The 23,370-nt window shown below is 41.3% G+C and overlaps 1 protein-coding gene across 1 annotated transcript in view; it reads right to left on the bottom strand.

Annotated features, from left to right (window-relative positions):
* The window catches only part of cacna1ea (calcium channel, voltage-dependent, R type, alpha 1E subunit a), a gene marked incomplete at both ends in the record, with an annotated part of 77,219 nt that overhangs the window by 18,320 nt on the left and 35,529 nt on the right, over positions 1 to 23,370 (bottom strand). Inside the window, 16 exon segments of the mRNA XM_083970279.1 lie at positions 1,729 to 1,820; positions 2,056 to 2,123; positions 3,004 to 3,121; positions 3,304 to 3,373; positions 4,006 to 4,137; positions 4,567 to 4,679; positions 4,851 to 4,963; positions 5,126 to 5,335; positions 5,533 to 5,628; positions 6,909 to 6,950; positions 8,181 to 8,234; positions 8,514 to 8,629; positions 9,721 to 9,824; positions 12,536 to 12,726; positions 14,183 to 14,341; positions 14,655 to 14,758. Coding sequence (XP_083826405.1) covers positions 1,729 to 1,820; positions 2,056 to 2,123; positions 3,004 to 3,121; positions 3,304 to 3,373; positions 4,006 to 4,137; positions 4,567 to 4,679; positions 4,851 to 4,963; positions 5,126 to 5,335; positions 5,533 to 5,628; positions 6,909 to 6,950; positions 8,181 to 8,234; positions 8,514 to 8,629; positions 9,721 to 9,824; positions 12,536 to 12,726; positions 14,183 to 14,341; positions 14,655 to 14,758 — 1,782 coding nt within the window.

Raw genomic sequence — 23,370 nt, forward strand, 5'->3', positions numbered from 1 at the left:
AGATGGGAGCAGTATTAGAAACAATTCAACAACATTCATATAAACATCAACAGTAAGCGCAACATTGATAAGAAGACATTTTTAGTAGATATCAGACAGTCTGAGCTACAGTATGGACACAGGTATAAAACACAGAGATGGGCTCCATCAGCAAACACAGGGAAAGATTACAGATTGAAATACCCTTTAACAAAACCACCACATTGGGATGCACCTGCCACACAATCTTTTTAGGACATGCTAGTAGTGCCAAACCGGGAGATTCACGTGTGAAGCCTCAAAATATTAGGACTATTCAAGAGGACTTGGGTGCAGAACTAAAAGACTTCAGAGTGGAAGAAAAACTGTACACACACTGAAAACAGTATCCGAATATTACAGTCTCATTATCATTTGTATCATTTGTACGTAAGGAGAATTCTCAGTAAGAGTTGGTCTGTGTGCAATTTCTGTTTTTCTTCCTTTGATCATGCCGACCAGACGCATGCCTTCCCAAAATGAAATCATCATCAGCCCCCAACATGCTGCATCTCTCCTTTTTTTTAGTGAGCAAAATAATGCTGTCATGCAAGTTTCCTCGGGGTCAGCAGGGGCAGGTACTGCCGGGGTTTTGTAGCTGACATCAGAGTTGAGACCAGAAACCCGTAAAGTTCAGAGTGTCCTCTCTGAATACAGATGCCGGGCCAGACGACCCCATGGTATTCCAGTCTTCTCTATGGGCTCTGACAAGGGCCTGACCCTCAGCTGGCTCCACTGACACTAACGCATAGTTCCACTTTTATTTCTATTTTGCTTTAATTTCATTTTCGTTGAGTAAGATGTATGAAAATGGCAAGGCCAGGAAAGAAAGACAGAGGGACAGAAAGAAGAAGGTGCATCATGTCATGTTAATAAGATGTAATCTTGTGAAATCTTCCACATGCCCATGCAACAAACCGCTTGTTTTTCCATACACAGCGTGCATACTGAGCCAGAGGTCCCCACTCTTGTGCATGCACATGCACTTTCACCACCTATGACAAGACACTGTGCAATCAATCCCTCAGAAAGTAAACCCAATCTACTCTGCAAGCAGGAAACCTGGGCATTGAGAAAACAAGGTCACGTTACTTTATGAATCAAATTATCCACAAGTGAGAGCACGTCAAAGAGATCAAAGTCTGCACACATTTTTTATTTCACTTCCTCACCACAACAGCCACTTTGCTGAGTACAGTAGGATAGTACTGTAACGGACACCATGTTAATTTGGACACGGAGTCTCCATGACAACGATATAAGCACCTCCCACCCCGATGTGGAACCAGTAACCATGGAGACATGAACTTCAAATTGGAGGAAATTACAGTGCTGGGAGCAGGCGGAGGTTAGTTAGTAGACGGTTCAGAAGAGACGTATCAGTAAGTCTCTCGTGGGACAGCACCAAATACTGATTCTCCAAACAGTCTCCATGTAGAACTCAGTGTTTACAAACCAGCTCTAACACACAGAAGCACAACCTGACGCTCAGGACTGATGACCCTAAGTCTGCTATGCATTATTATCTATCCAAATCTACTGCTCCAAATGATAGACTCGCCATTTAGCTACAGGCTACAGCAACATGTGTACACTGCGGGGTGGTCCTATAGTATGGACACTCCCCTGGAGGAAGGATGGAGGGAGGGAGAGGAAGAGAGGGACAGAGGGAGGAGAGTAGGAGTAGGAGTGGTTGGCTACAGCACTTACTCTGAAGACATGAAGGAGGACAATGGTCCGACCTCCTTCGCCTTCTGGAGAGCATGCTTCTGGTTGAACGCCGCCTCTGCTTCTTCTTCATCCTGATCGAAAGAGGAAAAGAGGAAAAGGCAGCTGAACAGCTGTAGCATCTATGAGCTTAAATAATTAAACTGAATTTAAGTGAAAAGGAGGAAGAGGCAGAACTGGACATGACAGAGTGGAGAGATTATTAAAACTATTTAGCATGAAGTAATGGCGTCATATAAGAATAAAAAGCAGATAAGATCGGCCTTGTTCTTTTAGTCAGAGCTTTTTTGTTATTCACTTTTTTATTACCTTGGTAAGCTCTTGTGCATTGGCAAGATTATCCACGGCAATGGCCAAGAAGACATTCAGCAGAGTGTCTGGTCACACCTGTGTTAAGGACTGACACAACACTGACTCCTTGTTCAGAGACAGGTGATGGTACTAGTGTTGGAGATTTCACCTGTAATCGACAGCCCAGACTGCACCTCTGCTGCTCAGCTGGCCTGTATGATGTAACCTAAATATAAAATCAGATCACAGGCAGGCAGCCACATTTAGCTCACAACCTCACACAAGCCGACTGTGAGCTATGATACCTGTCTGGCAAGTCTGGTCACGTACCTGAGACAATGTGCGTACAGACTGACAGACACAGATAGTTTTCTAGTTATTTGGTGAGTGAAACTTGGACTTTATGTGGGTGGGATTGGGATTAGATTCAACAGCTGTCCAGCATCATAACTGCTACAGGATAGACATATACTATAAGCAGGTCTTTGTTAGTATGTTAGCCAGAGGTGCTTGGTTTATTTTTTCCATATTTTCTGCCTAATTTCCTGAAAACTTTCCATACAGTATAGTTTCCAAAACAATTGCTGACACCTGTAAATTACGGTATTTATTAGCAAGAAAGGGCTACACAGTTCAGTACAAATGAAAAAGGAAAGTGCTGTTACTCTTTTTAGAAAACTGATGGGTATTGAAATCCACTTATGAGTTCCTTTTCCTATCTTCTACCTTTCTCTATAATTCATACCAATTGCTTTTGTGCTTTTTTGAAAATATCCTTGTAATTTACAACTAAACAGAAAATTACCTGGAAGATACTAGATTTAGAATAAATCAGCATTAAGAGTTTGACTCCACAGTGACAATTGCATCACCTTTACTAAATGGTAAAGTTACACAATTAAAAGGATGTAATTATACGATTTTGTAGCGAAACCTTGAATATTTGAAAAAAGTGGTGGAGGATACAGTTTCCAAACAATGTGAGAACTATAAAGTAGATGGAAGACCACATGCCAGACTTCACTCCTCCTTGAGAGCGAATACCGTTGTACATAACCTCATTCCAGTCCTCTCCAGTCAGGATCTGAGAAAACACATCCACAAGCACACAGAATATCATCCACAGAACTAGTATGACTGATTTTATCTATAAACTCCAAATTGCTAAAATGTTATTTCACTTAATTCTGGTACAGTACATTGTGATTCACTGTAATGGAGGTGTGTGAAGTAGAGAGCAATAAATTGTCAGATTTATTTCCAGACCTGAAAGACAGTCATGATTGCTGCAGGAAAGGTGTCGAAGTTTGTCGGGGTGTAGTCCTCAAAAATGAACCTGTGAAAAAGATGTGACACAAATGGTCTTAAAAAAAAGAAGAGCAGAGTATTTATTTTATTTTTTTCACTCAGAGCAAAATCAATCCTGCTCCTCTCTGACTGGCTGACTGATGGAGATAGATTTTTTTTTTTTCCTGTGTGCTCTGTATTCTAGAGGGCAGTTCATACACAAGGCCATGCTTGTCTAACTCAGTGAAGTGACAGCTTGTGGGGAATGGCCTTCAACTTGAAGGAAAACCAAGCAACAATGGTTGTGTGTGACAAAGACACAAGAGCCCAGCTCATAAAGTGTCTGAGTGTAATAAAAACAACTGTGAACCATAGGGTAATCTATTCTCTCTTCAACTGTGAGCATTCAATAAAAAGGAATTTACTGAACCATGATCGTTTACTTCAGCCTTGTTTTTTATATTTGTGAATGTGCATTTACTGGAATCACAGGACATGTCTGCCCAGCCGAGTGGGAGAGAAAAATAGTCTCTATTTTGAGCCAGATTGATTAGGTTCTTTTCTCTGCCTGGATAGTTCATCGCCTCATTCGATTCCTTTATAAACTCATAAGGCATGATGCACAGAGTTATAAGCCCTGGTATTTACTCGGATGGATGCTCATGAGTTTTTATTTGTTACCTGCCACCGAAGAGCTGCATGCCAAGCAGCGCAAAGACAACAATGAAGAGGAAGAGAAGGAAAATGAGGGAGATGATGGACTTCATGGAGTTCATCAGAGAGACGACCAGGTTTCGCAGAGATGCCCAGTACCTTGACAGTCACAAAATGCCATGTTAGTGGAAAGAAGACAAGAAATTGAAAAATCTGATCCTCTGGTCCATGGTGTAGGCTTTGAATCCCAACAGTAAGGGTAAAAACATGATACTTTCAGGCATTGTACTTTCTTTTTGCAAACAATATTAATGTGGGTATGTGGTTATATATTTATGTATTTGAGGGAAAGGAAATCGTGTTTATGATCCTGTCAAATAATTTGTTTTGTTTGTGGGGGTAGGCTGCACTTGGTTGTTTCCCCATAAAAATATTTCAATGAATGAATCTTCAGCAAAACTCAATATTAATTTTACACATGGAAAACTTCATATCCCACTGACAGGTCAAAAAGTAACATTAGTTTTCAGGCAACGGTACATTTCTTTCATGGAAACATTTAAACAGACAGCAAAGGAAGAGACTAACTTGGTGATCTTGAAGATTCTCAGCAGACGAAGAGCACGCAGGACACTGATGCCAAAAGAAGTGCCAGGCCTGAAGAAACCCCACAGCACTTCAAAAATGCTGCCAACAATTACCTAAAGAGATATAACAAATCCATGTGTACCAACAGTTATGACGAGGGGACGGAGAGGAGAGAAAGAAAATGATGAAACGGACACAAACGGAGGAAGTGAGGGTTTGATGCTGCACAATTTAAGCACAAAAAGCTTATGAATTTTTGGAGAAAAGGAAGTCAGAGTACTGACGCTGCAGTCGAAGCAGTTAAAGGAGGAGTGGAAGTAGAGGCGTGGGCCCAAACTGTACATCTTCAGGAACATCTCGGTCAGGAACAAAGCGAGGAACAGGAACTCTGCATAGTCTAAAACGAAACAAAAAAAAACAAGTTAAAAATACATAGATGATTGCAATTACATGATAAAGCAATGATTTTCAGTGCTATTTGACAGCTTGTTACAGAGTGAACAAAAAGGTGTATTAACTGCCTGAGCACTTTTCCAAGCTCAAATGTAGCGTGACTCACAGAGGAAGTTGGACAGCCAGAGGGGCTGGTTGTGGTGAACGATGGCCACACACAGCGTGTTGAGGGCAACTAGACCGAGCACCGTCCAGTAGAAAGTGTGTGTCTTCACCACACGGCGGATGGAGATGCGTAAGAGACGCTCCTTGCGCCGAAAGTAGGCTGTAGGACCTCGCTTGGCACTCCTGATACTTGCTCTTGCCATGGGGATGCCTTAGGAGGAAAATGAGGAGGTAAAGGGAAACTGTGGTGTAGCAGTACTTGTACAACATGTTCCCAGTCTGAATCTTGAACTATGTTCCCAACAGTGTGATATTTACATACAACACCATTATTAATTGACCATGCACTGGAGCATGACTTGTACTTTTTGTAGCCGAATTTACTAGTCCGTCCTGACCCTTACTCACCCACAGAGGAGATGTCACCGTATTGTTCCTCCCCTGCTTGCCCACGACATGCCACATCCATGCCTCTCCTCTTGATGGTGGTGGCTCTCTTCAACACTGTGGATGAAGCATGGCAGATTAAAACTGTAGCAGAGCAAGAAGTTCTACGAGTTTAACTAACATATTATTACTAATATTCAAGTAATATTATATTACAGTAACTCACCGATCTAATGTTATATTAGATCGGTGAGTTACTGTCAGGGCAGGGACACACGGGCCAAGTTTTGGACTAAAGAAAAAGCATTTTTTCCCTTGGTGACATTATGCTGGATCACCGAATAGATTTTGGTGGTTTTAAGTCAACATGGCCGTGTGTACTGTATGAGCACCCATACATCTTAAAGACTCAGATAATATGCCCGTGTTGAGTCTGCTAATGCAATGAACAGATGATGATGAAGGAAATGAGGATCCTTTACATGAAAAGCCCATGCCTGTGAAGTTTTAGCTGAAAGGGAAAGTTGAGCTCATTAATGCCGCAGCTGAATGAGACAAAAATGATCATTTAATGTTTGTGTAATGATCCAAACGTCTGAGTGCAAACCTTCTGCTGCTATTTTATGATCTCTGTCATGGTAAATCATGCTCTGCGGCGACCTCACGGTCCATGCATCTCTTATTTTTGAGCCGTGTACATGTGCTGCCATACATTGACAAGCCGTGGGGACACTGTCCCCGAGAGACACGCCGTGCAGTGTGTACATGCCGACTGAGAATGATGGGTGTGTTTCGACCTTCTCACTGACGGATGTGTTTGTGATTACATTTCATCCTATCCCCTCTCACACCTTCCCACTACCTTGTGATTTCTGAATCTATGTGCAGTCAATATTTACTTAAGGACTTTTTTAATAAGCCACTGATCAAACACACACACACAGATACACAGAAATATTGCTGCCATTCCACACACACAGGAGTGTTTGCTGAAGGCAGGGACACCAAGTCCTGTCAACACAGACACACACACACACACCACAAGCACATGCATGCTGCTGCCTAGACTAGAGGTTGCTAAGGCAACCGCAGTGCGCCACCCCTCTTTTTAGTCAAAGCTATCAGAGCTTCTGCATTTATTTCCATCACAATAATGGAGCCATTGTCTGGTTTCATTACATGTTTGCATCGTTTCTTTTTTCTTTTTACATTCAACTAGTGCCTTTGTACTTCAAGTGACAGAAACACAACACTAAAAAGTGAACAATGATTTGCTTCACTTTTTTTCTGTTTCAAAGCTGTTTGCTTGTGTGAATTTGAGTGGCAGAGCGTGTACGACAAATGGTGTGTGAAGTTGGTGAGGGAGAGAGAAGAGCAGAGCAGAGGACGGTTCTCACCATAGGCACCACCTGTACTCCACTCTGGCAGCCTCCTGAGAGCTGCCAATCAATCAACATTTAATAAAAGCCCTGCTGGTTTAGCGAGGAGGAAAGGTCAAAGTAAAGTTGAGAGGGTCAGAGCAGGTACTTAGCTGTCTGTGAGGCGCTGAGCCTAGTGGCTGGTTTAGTGCCATCAGTACTAATGCTCTTTATGTGGTTTTGAGGTTTGTGGAGTGAGTCAAATTTGCAGCTCACACCATCAGTACCTGATATATTGTGCTGAATATCTGACAATAGGGGTCAAACTTCAAACATTTCTTTCAATTTTTTTTTCCAGCTCAGCGGCTCAGACTTTTTTTTTTTTTTTTTTTTTACCAAGACCAGAAGTCTGCAGCTGTGACTTTGAATGTATTTCTGAAGCTAGTGACTCTGCTATTATAAGCCTTACTTACAGGCACAATGGTGTTTTGGCATTAGCATGCTAACATACATGTAGCTACTCACAATGACAATACCACAGTAAAAACCATGAAAGCACAGCCTGATACTTACAGCAAGGCACAAGTCAGATTTATTTAAATGTAAGTTTAACTGATACCAGATTTCCAAAGGAATTCTTCTCTATCTTTATCTTTATTATATTTTTGTATAATTTCGACGGTGGCACTAAACTAGTGGTGCTGTGAGATATCTCTTTAGTGGTCACCATTTTAATTTCGTGTGTTAGCATGCTATTGTCGCTAAACACAAAGTAGAGTTGAAGCTGATAGAAATGTTATCAGTTTGGTTATAAAGTAGGATTGGACAAATCAAAATTTTGACATCATGACTGATAAAACGTCAGAGGATCACGTAAGGATTCATACTACTGCTGGAATTAGTCTATGCCGATTTTCATTGTAATCTATTCAACAGTTGTTGAAACAATACTCAAAACATCAAAATGAACCTCCTGGTGGCACAAGAGGAAACTCATGATCTAAGCCATCAATGTAACAAGGTTTAATGTAAATCGACTGACTGGTGACCAAATGACATCTCAAACTGACTGACCAGATCAAAATTTAACTTCACAGAAAACAGATGTTATTCATTTAACTGTATCTTCAATAAAATATATTTTGACTCAAAAATCACAAACAAATAAGCAGCACATACTCTTATGACATATGCCTGAATAGCCTTTATAAAGCGCATTTACCAGCTTAAAATTAGGACACAATGTAAAGCAATGTGAGTGTAGCAGAAAGACAATGTGCACAATATACACAGAAAAAAAAACGTTCTTACCATCGAGGGCAGAAGGTCCTGGATTCTTGTTCTCCTCCGCAAGCATCACCTCCTCTGGAAAGCAAAAAGTGTACAGTATGAACAGAAATGAGCAGCACGTGACAACTCAGATGGGAAGAGATATACTAGTGTCTGTGTGGAAACTATTTGTAGTGCAATTGTGGCACAAGTAACAGCTGGGAGATAACAGGTTGCATCAGATAGTCCTGCGTCCCATATGTTCCATAATTGACAGGATTAGTCTTACAGCTTATGGTGAAATATTGATTTTCCTTTTCTCATCAGGAGCCAAATTATTAAGTCCCACTGAGCTGTGACTGGGACTACAACCACCTGCTCTGTCGATCCAGGCCCGATAGCCGTTGAGCTCTCTCTCAATCTGCTGTTGACGTCTCAGTTTCATGAAGGCCCTGCGGTTTTCCACCCTTTCTCTCTCCTTGGCAAATTCCCTGCGGAAACAAACCAAACCGCAGTATCCTTTATTTACTCTTCGAGGGTACAGGAGTTTGTGGGCAGAGGGATGGAGAGAGAAGAGGAGAGGAGAGGAGAGGAGAGGAGAGGAGAGGAGAGGAGAGGAGAGGAGAGGAGAGGAGTCTCCTCTATTACTTTGGAGATAATGCCAATGGATCTCCCATTAACCTTTCCAGAAAATGAATTACCTTGTGCAGGTTTTGACACCATGTGCTGAAGCAACTGGATTTGCTTGGCAATGGCTTCAGCCCCAGCCAATCTCCCAGCTGCCTGACTCGCCATAAAAGATTCTCAGACAGGTCGTTGTTGCCATCACCGCTTACAACCCCATAATCTTAAGAGTTTTAAATTTGTAATGGTGGCCACATCAATATACCATACTATAACTTCCAAGTATCTGTAATGCTGTGGGCAGTGATACAGTATACAACATGTTCATAATGTTTATAAAACAATTTCTAACTTTCATCATCAACAAAAATTGTGATAAAGAAGAGTGAGAGTTTCAGTGCAAGTCTACAAACGTTGTCAAGGGTTAGAGTCCCTCTTGTACATCTCTTCTTTATTCATCAAATATTTTGGGCTGTCTTGCCCTCATCAGGTTAGTGACTTAAGTTCTTTCATGAGTTCTTATGTACAGACAAACCAATGAATGAATAAATAAATACCGCTCTAGGATGGGATCTTGTGTTTGACAAGAAGAACAAAGAAAGTAATTTATCCTTTGGTACCTTTAAGTTCTACAGCAGTCATTATTTTACTGGATCATGCAGTGTATTTCATAGAGACTGATAACCACTTAAATACCTTACGAATATGATGTGATAGCATGATTTATACTGACAAAGACTAGATAAGACCGGATGCACCATTTAACCACTGACCATAATGTAACAGGCTGCAATGGCAAATAAGGAGCATCAAGGACATGCAACACGCTGCACTTCTGAGACACAAATAGGCAGCTGCTCCTTAACTGGGACATAGTCTCCGTCTGGCAATCAGGGGCTGGAAAGTTAATGAGTTTAAACTGAACTCCGGCTGAACTTGTACTTAAGAGTGAACCTACCCAGAGAGGACTCCCAGCACCAGGTTCAAGACAAAGAAAGAGCCGATGATGATGAGAGGGATGAAGTACAGCCAGTTCCAGCTGGGGCCCAAGGCATCGTCGGTCTGAAACATCAAAAAAAAGTTTTAAACTCAGTAAAATCCAAGTCAGGCAGGGGCTGCCACTGGGATGCAAGACAGAAATAAACCTACGAGTGTAGGTGTTTGGGCGGCTGCTGAGGGTTCGAGCGTGAGTGCGGGCAGGGCTTCGAACAGAGACATCATGTGTATTGATCTACTCCGGCCTTGCAAAGAGAGTGTGGAGGAGAGTGGAGGTATTGTGTGAGCAACCACTGTATGAAGCCAATATAGAAGCAGTGTGCTGCATCTCTACTTTAAAGCACCTGGACCTGGGAGAGTATATACGGTGAGAGTTTGAGGGCTTTTTCCAGGGATTTCATGTGCACATAAACAAATACATGTCTGCTAAAACATATTTTTTTGTACTTGTGCATAAACTGTATGAACCACTGTGTACTTTATGTTGATCACACTGACTACAGTAATTATTATTGCAGTCAGTCTGTGTGGTTGTGGTCAGCAGCACAGTAGCAGCTGGTCGTGTCTCTTTCTCCTCCTCGTTTATCTGTGAAGCTCTTTTAGCATCACCTCAAATGACATCATACAATTTTTCTGGAAAATCATCTTCCTTCATCCATCTCAATGAAAAAACTGAAAGAGCAGGCAGCCGGCCACAAATTACACCTCGGCTCAGCACTTGAGTGTGTGCTTACGATTGTTGCTTTCGTGAAACAATCTGAAGTAAAAGAGAAAACATTGTCAAGATGCTGAGCAGATGTTCCTTTTCTGCTACAGATGACATGACTGTGCATCACATCATTTTTGCAGATTTGCCAGCTCCGTATTTATGTGGTCAATCTGCCATTTTACCACATCCAGTGGATTCAGATCTGGTGACTGGGCACTGCACTTCATAAAACTCATCGTCACATCGATGAATCCAATTTGAGAGGACTTTTACTTTGTGGCATGACAGCATTATCTTGCTGGGATCGAATGGTAAACTGTGGTCATTAAGGATGCACATGGAAAGAAAGAATACTGTGATAGGCTGTAGCATTGGAATCATGATTCACAAAGCAAGGAACTGAAAAGTTGTATAAGCATATCTCAGTTTAAGAAAATGTTTAGAAAAGAAAAGATAAGCGTCTACAAAAAAGAATTAGGACAAAGAGAAAAAGAAGGGGAAAAAAGAAAAGATAGATAGACGAGTGGTGTCCACTGCTATTTTTGCTTGTTTGTTTTCTTGTTACTATTTCATCATCTTTAATTTTTTGAAATAGAGTATAATATTGGTGTTGATAGTAAGCCAATGCAACTATAACAATAGAGAGGGGCAGGTACTATACGTTTTTCTTCATCCTGCTCCTTTTCATTTATGGTGACTATGTGTACATTATGTAAATATGTGCAACCAACCATGTATAGTATGTATACTATGAATGGAATAAATCAAAATGAAATGAAATGATTGACTAGTATTACAGACCAAAGCGTACCAGCCTGAAATGTAGACACAAGACAGGTCTGTGATGTTGATTCTGACCCTGCCATCTGCAATCTCAGCAGCAATCCTGATCCATCAAACCACACTATGTTTTTCCATTGCTGGTCAGGCTCTGCTCACTGGAGTCTTATGTATTTCTGTTCTTGCTTGAAGAAGCATGGGCAAGTTCTCCTATCAAAGTGCTCAATGACTATAGTATATCCATATCTTTTCAAATTTCCAAAGTGTGCAGGCACATTACCAGGATGACCATTTTTCTTTTTTGCAATACGTGTTCTCCTGACTTGTTACAATGACATGATGTTTTAGTGTTCCTGTCTGAACAGGATCTTGTAATTCTGCTCTGCTGCAGCCAGAGGTGAACATGATTTGACTTGATTTGTCGAATGGTCATACAGGCTACAGCTACATCAAATTAGCAAATGGTGCCACTGCCTGCTTTTCTGCCTACATACTGTACTGTCTGAGTGCATCTGCCTGGCTGCTGCTTTCACTCTGACATCGCTGTGAAGAACGGTGCAGCATCACATCTCTTACTGATAGTTACTCTGCAGCAGAAAATGACATTATTACTGGTCTCAATGCTCGTTACTTGAACACATGTCCCAGTGAGATGCAACATGATACACAATGTTTCCTGTTTACTTTAGTTCAACTTTGGGGGATTTGAAATGTTCATAAACATATACTTATACATACACAGCTATTTTCAACCTTCTCATGCTCTTATTCATACATAGCCAATGTTTACAAAGTCATTAATTTTAGATTACATTTCCAAGAGATACTTAAGTGTGCCATATTTCATAGCTAGTAGGCGGGCAGTCTAATCTCTATTCAGGCCTTGCAGCATGTTCCAAGAGGTTACACATTTCTCACGGCTGTGTGAATAAAAATGGCAAACTGAGAGCAAAACAGGAAAATCAACATGGCACTCTGTTTCAACGCTAAAAATCACGAACCGGTAACCTCCCCCCCATGTTCTCCACCCACAGGCAAAAAGTCTGAGAGTGGAGGATGCAGGGGCTGCAGACATCCACTCAACAACCATCAGTGTGCCAGAGCTCAGGCCGCTTCTGTTCATTAGAGTTAATTGAGTCTAAAGTGAAACAAAACACTGCTGCACCTCAATAATTTGCAGCAATTTTGAAAAATATTGTAAGTGTCACAAGTGTGTGTGTGTGTGTGTGTGTGTGTGTGTGTGTGTGTGTGTGTGTGTGTGTGTGCATCTGTGTGTGAGCTGTCTCACATTGTAGAGTACAGTGGTCCATCCCTCCATGGTGATGCACTGGAAGACAGTGAGAACAGCAAACAGGATGTTGTCAAACTGCGTGATGCCATCATTTGGGCCGATCCAGGTGTTGTTGCAGGTGTATTTGGCTGGACACTGACGCACGCCACATGGGAACTCATATTCAGAGGAGTCCACCGTCTGGTTTTCTGAACATAGAGATGCAAAAATGGAGAAAAATAAGTGCAAAACTACAGTGTGATGCATGCCATACATAAGTTTCCTTAGTTAGACAACAACAAACCTCCCACATTCAATGCATTGCAATGACTGTATCTGCCTACTTCCATACTGATCACCGCCATTTGAAAGCAAACTTTCACAACTTTCACAGATTTTAAGAGCAGAAATCTTTGGCATTCATGTCTTTAGCTTTGAGATACAAAGTTTAAACCAATCTTTATACCCAGTGAGCAATGACGCCCATCATTATTGCTTGACATTTCACTTGTGTGACAGTGAATTATTGGCCTCAACAATGTCTTATTGGCTTAATCTCCAATTAAGTCAAAGTGTAAAGCAGGAAGCAATTAGAGACCTATGAGTAAAATAAAAAACCTCTCCATCACACTCCAACGACAGAAGGGGGAAGTACCTGTTTGAACAGTAACATGACCATCCACTGACAGAAAATAGTCCCATCAATCTGTCTGTGTTATCTAACTGTCCACTCAGCTTCAGTGTGATGGGCACAGCTCGGAGGTTAATGACAGCTGTGAATGTACAATGAGCTATTGTGGCACAAAGCATTTGTTGGATTTAATTATACAGGATTCAATTATACAGGACAACACTGAAAAATGTTTGGTTTGATCAAGTCTCCAGGTGCAGCCCGGCATGCCATTGTGAGTACAGTACATGCTGTGTGTATGCAGTTGTGATTATGACAATAGAGCCGTTTCCTAAAGAGCTACGTAAATATACATGACATAGAGCCACACATAAAGGTACAGTGCACAATAACCCCGGCTACAGAGTTAGCTCAGTCCCGTCTCTTTGATTTTATGTTCTGTGACTCAGTTTGTTGTCAAAAATACTTCTGTAATGATTCTTTCATGGCTTCACATTTATGCATTATTCACGAACATATCGGATCCTGTCTACAAATTGTTCTCTTTTGTTTCATCCGTGCCTTCAGTGTTTGGTAGAGCTGTTGAGACAATTTCCTGTTTCCTAATTAGATCTTGGCTTAAGATGAATAAAAAAGATCAGAATAGCAGTAATAACAGGATGTCACTATTGGCTCCAATCACAAATGGAGTAGTGTAAAAATTGTCTGTGTGTGCATGAGTGTCTAAATAAACTCAGCAGACTCACTAATTATAAATATCATCATCTGTATGAAACAGTGGATGGGAATATCTGTTCATGTGCAGTTGTGTTGTGCACATACAGTACATACAGTAAGTCATAGAAAACATCAACTTTTGTAGGGAAGTTGGTTAAAATCATTGGTTATTTTGTGTGAATGAGTTTCAAAATGTAAAGATATATCAATACTGTGTTGTCTGAATACATAAGAATCACTTTGCATGTACTGGATGTAATATGCTTTCAGTGCTGCATTTAACATACATACAGTGTGTGTTGTGTGTGTGTCTGTACCTAGTATTCCTGGCACTGGTATGCAGGTCTTGTGCAGTTTTCCGCTGTAAAACTCCAGGCCAATGATGGCGAACATGAGGATTGCAAAAAACAGGAGCAGGCCGATCTGCAGCAGAGGAACCATGGCCTTCATTATAGACTTCAGGACTATCTGTAGACCTGGAAGTAAACCACACAGTGAAAACAAACCTCTTAAAAACTTGTGATGCAGTCGGTTCATTAGAGGTTGTAATGATGTAAGGCTTGCTTTCCCAGTCGATATAAAAACAAGTAGTCAACATTTCTGAAAACCAATTCAAGTATTCAAGTAATCTCAAAGTCAAAGAGAACTAAAACTGTAACTGGATGTGTATACACCATTAAAGGACCATTTGCGTTTGTAATTTGAAGGGAAAATAATGAAAAGGAAAGTGGAAAATAATGCCTACATCTGTCATCAGAAGAAATTTTGTATAGTTTTTGTGATACTTACTGGGGATGCCTGAGACCAGTTTGAGGGGTCGAAGTACTCGCACCGCCCTCAGGGTCCTCAAGTCCACCGAGATGTTCAGATGTGCCCCTGCTGCGGCGAGGATCCTACAGGGGTTAAGACAACGGAGGACAGTGAGACGGACGCACAATAACCGCCAGTGTCATACAGTACAGATGCAGATGCATATGAATGCTACAATTTCTACGGTTTATAAGCTGAAGAGAGCTACGTCAAACAGGGGGACTCACACACACGCGCGCATAAACACACTGTTGGAGGACGGCTGCAGTGCTTAGATACGGAGTGTCAAGATGTGAGGGTCTGCAGCAGCAGGCAGAGGAAACAGAGAGAACAACGAGGATTGCTTTTGGGGCTTTTGGCTGTTTCCCTGTGTGTGGGAGTACGGCTGTGACAACTGTTATTTAGGAGGAGAACAAAGAAAGCAGCTCCATCAAGGGAAGGCAGGACACCCTTAGGCTGGAGAGACATAAAGCTCACGGACAAACACATGCACGGACACACACAGAAAACAAACACACACACAGTCATAGACTCATAACAACAACACATTGATTTTTTTATTTGCTACACAAAGCCAGGGTCCCTCAGAAGTTCCATTTTTACTTTGTCTCGTTTTGTTTCCTCCCCCCTCCCCCTCCCATGCTGTAAATACACCTCAGTGGCCTTCAGCTCTCAGACTGATGAGGAGATGGAAAGCTTCCTCATTAGTCTGCCCTCCTGCCTCCCTCTTCTCTCTTTTTTTTCCACACCTTCATACATTGCTCTTCCCCCGTCCCTAAACCCGTCTCATCTCATCTCCCTCCTCCTTCACCTGTTCTCAATCCCCTCTCCAATTATACTTGCACTACTGACTCTTTTTCTGTTTTTCCATTTTCCAGTGACCTGAACACACATTTATTCCCCTTTCACCTGGATGTCTACTGACTGGGAGACAGAGATAGATGGAGAAAGAAGAAGAAAAAAAGAATAATAAAGGGCGAATGGCAGAGCATATTATATCTGCAACTTGAAAGTTATGGTTGGTAATCATGTTCAGAAACACGTTTTGTTATACTGGGCGAAATGGTCCTTCTATCCTGAGAATAGTCATTACATTACTGTATGTATTCAGAAAAAGGAACAAAAATAATCAGACCTCTGTGGCAGCTGCAGGACTGACAAGACTGACCAATCCATGGTTTTCGCTCCGAAAAGGAAAAACCAATCAGATGCCTTCATGTCTAGCTCTGCCTACGCCCAATCAAGCTGCCGTCTCTCTCCCTCCTCTCGCGTGTGCGAGAGAAGGTCCACAGAAAGGTGAAGGTGTTGTTTCAGAGAAACGAAAGGGGCTGGGACTCTTGACTTTAATTGATCGATTGATCAATTGATTTTCAAAATGTGGCCTGCTAGTACCGTTTTCCAGAATCGCCATCCCTGCCTTTAACTGCACTGTGGTTGCTAAGTAATTACACTCATTAAAGTCACTTTGATGCTGAGAAGACAATGATGAAGGCAGTACCTTTTAGTATTTCTAAGGTAATTGATATGGGCTTTAGGCCGCACAAGTGTTTATGTGATTGAAGAGGCGTCTTTAGGTGCAGTGATTTGCTCTACAATGATTGCATACTCGATCATCACACAGCTAACACAGACCCAGTTGCATTATGGTGATGGGGTAGCGAGAGTCAGTCCTGTCTATAGAGTTGGGAGACACAACAACGCGTCATCTGATTTAATTACTTGAGAGACTGAAAGAGAAGGAGAGAAAGATTAAAATAGCTCACCACCATCCACACAAATAAAGAAATTAGTCTTGAGTTTCACACCTCTAACTATTTCTGTGTGGATTTTTACCCTTTTCACCCTGCTCTTAACAACTCTACGAGAAGCTCTTGTTTCTACGCATTTTTTGTCTTTTCTTTTTCCTTCCTCCTCCTGCTACCTCTGTCATTTCATCCCCCACTTTCCCCATCTCTCCATCTTTCTTCAGACCATTAGTCAGTCCTGGCTGCTCTTTAGTTGTTATGGAGACTACGGGATGGAGGGTCTAAAAATGGCTTCCTCATTAAGTCTGCTGTTATTCAGTGGATGTCCTGGGCCCCATTTTCCAATAATGACTGTTTGTAAAGGTTAAGAGTGTTTTCTAAGAGAGGGATGCTCTTGAAGCTCAGCTGAAGTGACAAAACCCAGCCTTTTTCTACGGTCTGAAATCATGTGGTCAGTGTCATTTTGAATTGTGTTTGTGACCATGGTTAAGCCATTGTGGAAGACCAGATACTCTGTGTTGAAGCTTGGGAGAAATATTACAGCTAATGTCTGTGTCCAGCGCTGCAATCTGGAGGTCATTATCGCTGTAGTACTGTACAGTGCCAGTTAATGCACTCTGGAAAACATACATAGAGGTGTTACCAACATATTTGAAATATTGTGTAAAATATTGTGATTGTTTCTTTGTTAGTTGCTGTTTTTGTCCTTTAAAGAGACATTGAAGTGAAGTACTACATGTACACAGTGGAGCTGTCCAAGGTATTGAAAAAATATGACAGATTCATATTGCAGAAAACTGATTTATTTAGCTGACTGATAGTTAAATTATATTATATAAAGACATAAAATAAAATACTGTATAATACCTAAATTAACCAGTAACAACAATAAATATAACCTAATTTTCAGGGAGCCGGCAGCTTGCTGAATTTTTACTGTTATGTCCCGTCTCCTCAGGAGAACCTGGTCTGGTCTGATTGCCAATCCACAATATGAGAAGCCAGGCTTTGGCTCTCTGTTTGCTTCCCCTCTCCTCTTCCAGTTGGAACTTTTTCTCTTACACACACACAAAAAATACATTTCAATACTGACTTCATACCTCCTGACTCCTGCTTGGATATTTTTTATCTGGCTTTTGGTTTAAAACAGGCTCTAATGGTCGTAAATTCATCTCTATCAAAGAGGAATGGAATAACTGGGTGACATACATAGTCTATAGTAAATGAAATAGAAATATATTAAAATGAGATAAAACAGATCAGGCAAATGCGAATTCTTGGTCAGATACACCAAAACTCTATTGGCAGTAATAGTAACTACACCAATTAACGAGGACAAAATAAAATGTTGCCAAAGCATGAAGCAACCTACAACTCTCTCCGTCACAGTGTTTTACCAGCGTCTCTGTGACAGCCATGCTGCACACTGCTGCCGTCTGGACGTTGGCACCCCCTGTATGACGGAGACGGGGAAGGTGAAGGTTGGCCACAGAAACTGGCAGGTTTAAATCAGCCAAGGGAAGCACAACACATGGCTTATTTGGCGCAGAAGAACAATTTGGCAGACAACTTGTTTCCTCCCTGTAGTTTCCTTCCATCTCTTGCAGGACTATTCATTTATGCATTTGTTGTATTAGGGTTAGGCCTATTTTATGGTTTAAATGGAATCACTCATGTGGCATTAAACAGCATTTACCCACGGAGAGCGTCACAATGACAGTATAGACAGATTAAATTTAATTAAATATTCCTTCTGCAGGTGTTGTTTTTCACAGTATAACCTGTAGCTTTCTATTTGTGTAGGAGGTGAATATTATTCATACTCAAACAAAAATTAAATGTAAAAAATTTTAATGTAAAAACATGTATTTCATAGCTTTCTTAACTCTGAGATACTTTGGTGGAGCAGCACGTCTCACATTCTCTTCCTGTTGCACTTCAGAGGCTAACTGGGTGAGATAGTCGAGAGGGGCAGATTGATTGAACCCTTGTGGTCACCTCATGGACACCTTGATAGATCTCAAGGACGACACACACCTGACAGGTGCCTGGTGTAACAACAAGTTAATAAAATCACTTTCAGTCAGTAGGGGCTGTCACACATTTTTGTTCATGCTACGTCTACAGGCGTCATGTGAGACACACACACACTGTAGTGAACTGAGCCGATGCCCCGGTCTGAGTTGTCAGCCGTGATAAGTGAATAACTGTGACATACCCTGCAGAACTGACAGCCCCTTGCTGTGTGACAAATCTGTCATGACACCGCCACGCCATGATACCGATAACGTTGTGACTTATGCTCCATGTCACTGTCAAGCTGCTTGCTAATATGACGTGAGCACACCTGACTATTGTAATGATTTGGATCATGACTCGTTTACACAAGCTTCGAAGCCACAATATAAATTCTGGTGTATCATAAGATGTTGTCTGAGACAAAAGAGTATTTATGCAAAAAAAAAAAGTTGTTGTCTAATTTGTTTTAATCTACCAAATTCAACATTTACTTTTAAGCCTCTCTGACATGTCTGAGTTTGGTGGCATCATGTTATTCCCAGTTTAGCACCATCCAACTGACCCGATTAGAGGTGTAATCAACCAAGTTAAATGTCCAAATGCATGTTCTCAAACTCTCTTATCTAAATTAAATGCACTTGTTAGCAATACCATTAATTAAACCAGTGCTTTTCCTAGAAGTAGCTATATCTCAAAATATCTGCTGGAAAAAAGGCCTATTCTGGTGAGTAGTGTGTCTGCAGGTCAGCTGGAGGAAGTCTGTGCAAGCTACTGTACGTATCTGTTGCCAAACAGTGGTGAGACAATAAGCTGTGACATCTGGGAGTTTTTCTATACACAACAAAGATTAATTGACTATAAGGCATAATGTTTCAGTGCTCAAGTATCAAGCAGCATGGTTTGCACAAGATTGCATCAGGCTGCCCCCCCTACAGCAGCAATAAGCACAATTTTAAAACACACCATGACATGATAAAACTAAGATTGAAGTCATATCATTACAAACGCTAGAGAATGAAGTACACTTTCCTTCAAAGGTCACTAAATCAATAATATTGTACATACTGTATAAACACGCTGCAGCAGTAGCTGATGTAGATTTCTACTGTCCTGAACTGTCCTCTGAGCTTTTTCTATAGGCTTCCCTGAATCTCCACGAGCGGCTTAGACATTGCAGTTATGGAAGAATTTGGTAAAAGATGTGTAAAAAACTTTAAAGGGAAGTTTTTCCCCAGGGTAGAAATATTTCTGTCTCTGACAATAACAGTAGGCTAATAAGATGAATATGGTGTACAGTCTGTCCATTGCACTAAATTGCTCCAGGAGCTCACAACAATAGATCAACGATTTTTCAAATGACAGATGACAGATTTTTGTTGCACAGTGTAAAATCCAGCTCACATATCAAAGAAATGTCTCTGCTAAATCAAATAATCTTGCCACACAGTGATTGGTGTATTTTTCCTTCAAAGGTTTGCACATATAGTCAGTACACAGCGTCCACACGTCTTTAGAAGGAAGGAAACAGTCCAACAGCTTATACCTATGGGGATTTAAAAAAAAAAAAAACACCACATCACACATCTCTCTTCTTTATGGAGACCTGTGAGTCTGCAGCACGATCAATTAAAATAACTGCTCTGGTGGCCCACAGTGCGGTGGGTGGTGTATGTGAGTGTGTACAGCGGATTGTCTTGACAGAATAAGGAATTGTGTGGAGCAACTCCTACATTGCTGCTCTGGTTGGTTTAGTTGATATAAGCCTCTCTGCCTCCCACAGTGTGCTCTCTCATTTTACCTCCCCCCTCATCTGTCCTTTTTACTCTCTCTCTGTGACACACACACACACACACACACACACACACACACACACACACACACACACACACACACACACACACACACACACACACACACACACACACACACACACACACACACACACACACACACACACACACACACACACACACACACACACACACACACACACACACACACACACACACACACACACACACACACACACACACACACACACACTCCCCCCCCCTACATTCACAAACAAGTTGTTATGCAAGATCACCCTTATATCAACAGCCTGATGATGCCCTGGCTTTATGGGAGTTAGTTATCAGTTGAGCATCACCCTGCATATTGGTTTATGTGTCAGTTAGCTAAATGTTTGCTCTTTGGCAAGAATGAATAATTGATTTGGGTAAATGATTTATTAGCCATCTGTTGGATGAGAGAGAGAGAGAGAGAGAGAGAGAGAGAGAGAGAGAGAGAGAGAGAGTGGGAGGGAGAGAGACATAGAAACACAATGCGAGAGGGGGAGAGCGAGAGAGATGATCATTTTGTACAGTGCGGCGATGACTTGTTGGCAGACCAACTCCTTCTTGGTCACCAAAGTTCACATACAGCCTGAAGAGCCAGTGATTGAAGATGAAAATGTTACATAATGTTAGCGCCTCCATCAGCGTATTAGTATGTATATTGATAAACACTAACAGGAGGCAAAAATGAAAATAAAAATCATTCAGAAGACTGTTAATACACATTGCTGAAAACAAATCAGTTTATATCCACTTTTTGGCTGAACTTTTAAATCAAACTGAAACGTCTTCAACATAATTTTATACACATTTCTCACAATTTTCCACTGTAATTTTACATGCTAAGCTTCATTATCATACATATATGTAATAAGCAGACACAAAGATGAGCAGGTTTTGGCTAGGGGCTCTGTTTTGTCTCTTGTAGACATACAAAGCCAAATGCAACACACTGCTTGCTGGCAAAGATACAACCCTGACAGTAACTGAGCTTGAGGAGCTGCTTCAACAATGACAAACATGGTGTCCTCAGAAAACCCTGTGCAGCACTCAATGTCACCCACAACTATTAGCTTTTTGCACATTATCATTTCCACAGCTCAGACCAGACCTTGATTATATATAATTTTGCTGACAGCAATCTGTGTTTGATTGACAGGAACTTCCTTTGATGCTGTAATTTCCACTGGAGCCAAACTCCTGAAGAACTCAAAGAGGGTTTTCTATAGGTCAGGGTGACTAAATTGTATCGTATATAAAAAGCCATTCTTTCTGAATGCTGGCTTGATTAATTTCAATGGCAACTGTTTTTTTTTTTTAGGTGAAAGATTCCTTCTTTATTTTATTTTTTTTTATGAACTTTTTTTCTTTTTATTGAAGCTTAACACACAAATAATACAGACAGGGAGAGATCAATTCACTCAATCAAGGGCAGAAATTTACTCCCTAAGTTTTTAGAAAATTAGTTGCTCAATGGCAACTTTAATCAAATATCAAATAAAAAAGTGAGACTGAAGTGAGATTTTATTGATTTCCTGAAAACATTCACATATTTGCTGAAACCGCTCTCCTGTCTGCACAGTAAATATGTATAGACAGCCAGCAGCTACAGTACTTGGCTTTGCTAAATATAAAGATCATAGACAGGGAGAAACAGCTAGAGGGACTCTGTCTAAAGATATTCTGCACACAAGCACCACTACAACTCAATATAAGATGTCTCTTTTATTTAAAAATTATAATTTGCTGTTTTACAAGGGTAAAGTTATGTGCCAGATGCTTTCTTAGCTAGAGTCCAGCATTTGAGTCTCTGCTGGTTGTTTGGCAACTGCTGCTGCATCTTGAAAACGGCACATTCCTGCTTTAAACATTTTCTATATGCTGCGAAAATGTGTAAAACGCAAATCATGTAAAATATGTTGTGCTGAATCTTTTGCCACATACATGCATGTCAGACTCTCTCTGTATGAACCGAACGACGCCTTTACCAGTCGTGTTTGGTGAGTAGAGTTCAGCCCTCCCAGCGCCTCCATCTCTATCTGACTCCGAAACATGCAATTTAGCTCTGAACTCTCTCTGAGGAAATTAAACATTAATTCAAGTTGAGGGAAGAGTGTGTATTTTGTCAGCCAAGTGTTTTACCACAGGAGCAAATAGACCGAATAGTGATGCACTGCATGTGTAAATGAAACTCTCACAAAAGGTTTGTCTGCACGAATCTCGGTTTGTAAAGAGAAACTGCCAGCGCGTAATTGATCAGCATTCTTGTGAATCTCAGCTCAGCCGACTGTTGCGAGAAACTTTCACTCGTAACTGAGCAGAATTTAATTTGACTTCCAGCGAACACCAGGAGGACAGCTTTCATCTCGGTGCACCTCATCTTCTCTGATCAGATACCAGACCAGACTGCATAAAGACCCTCGACACAGTCTTTGTTTCACAGCCCACTCAGCCTCTTTATACAGCTAGTGAGGGAGCGAGGGATAGAGGGAGCAGAGAAAGAGATAGAAAGATGGAGAGATGGAGAGGGAGAGAGTGAGCACACAGGGACAGAAAGTGGGCTTGTTAGGCTGTCAATTTCCTTCACACCATCGTCATTATTCACTGACTTAATTCAGGATCATAGCTTAAACACCACTTCACCTGTAGGATGTCACCTGAACGCCACTAACTACGCGCTCTCTTTAACTCACTCTTTCTCAGTGTTATTCAAGTACATATTCATGTCCCACTTTGTTTGATTTGTGAAACAAAGGCTTGCTAAAAAGTGAAAGAAATGTGTTGCCAGCACCCTTCCTGCACACACACTCATTCTCTCTCTCACACACAGACACACACACACACACACACACAAAGACAAAGAGCATTTGTGTACATTCTTCCAACAAACTATAAGAAAAGACTATGATAAATGCATCCGTGTCTGGTCTAATTGTAGAGACATTGACCAGAGAAGCAGCATGACAGGGAGCCTGTGACAGCCTGACCTGGGGCGGGGTCCACAGTCACCACGGTAACAGCTTAAGGGGACATATCCACCCCTGCTGTGTCTCAACTCATCAATCAATCAGACAACAGATGGAAAATAAGATTGGA

The sequence above is a fragment of the Trachurus trachurus genome, assembly GCF_905171665.1.
Source record: "Trachurus trachurus genome assembly, chromosome: 4".
NCBI classification, from domain to species: Eukaryota; Metazoa; Chordata; class Actinopteri; order Carangiformes; family Carangidae; genus Trachurus; species Trachurus trachurus.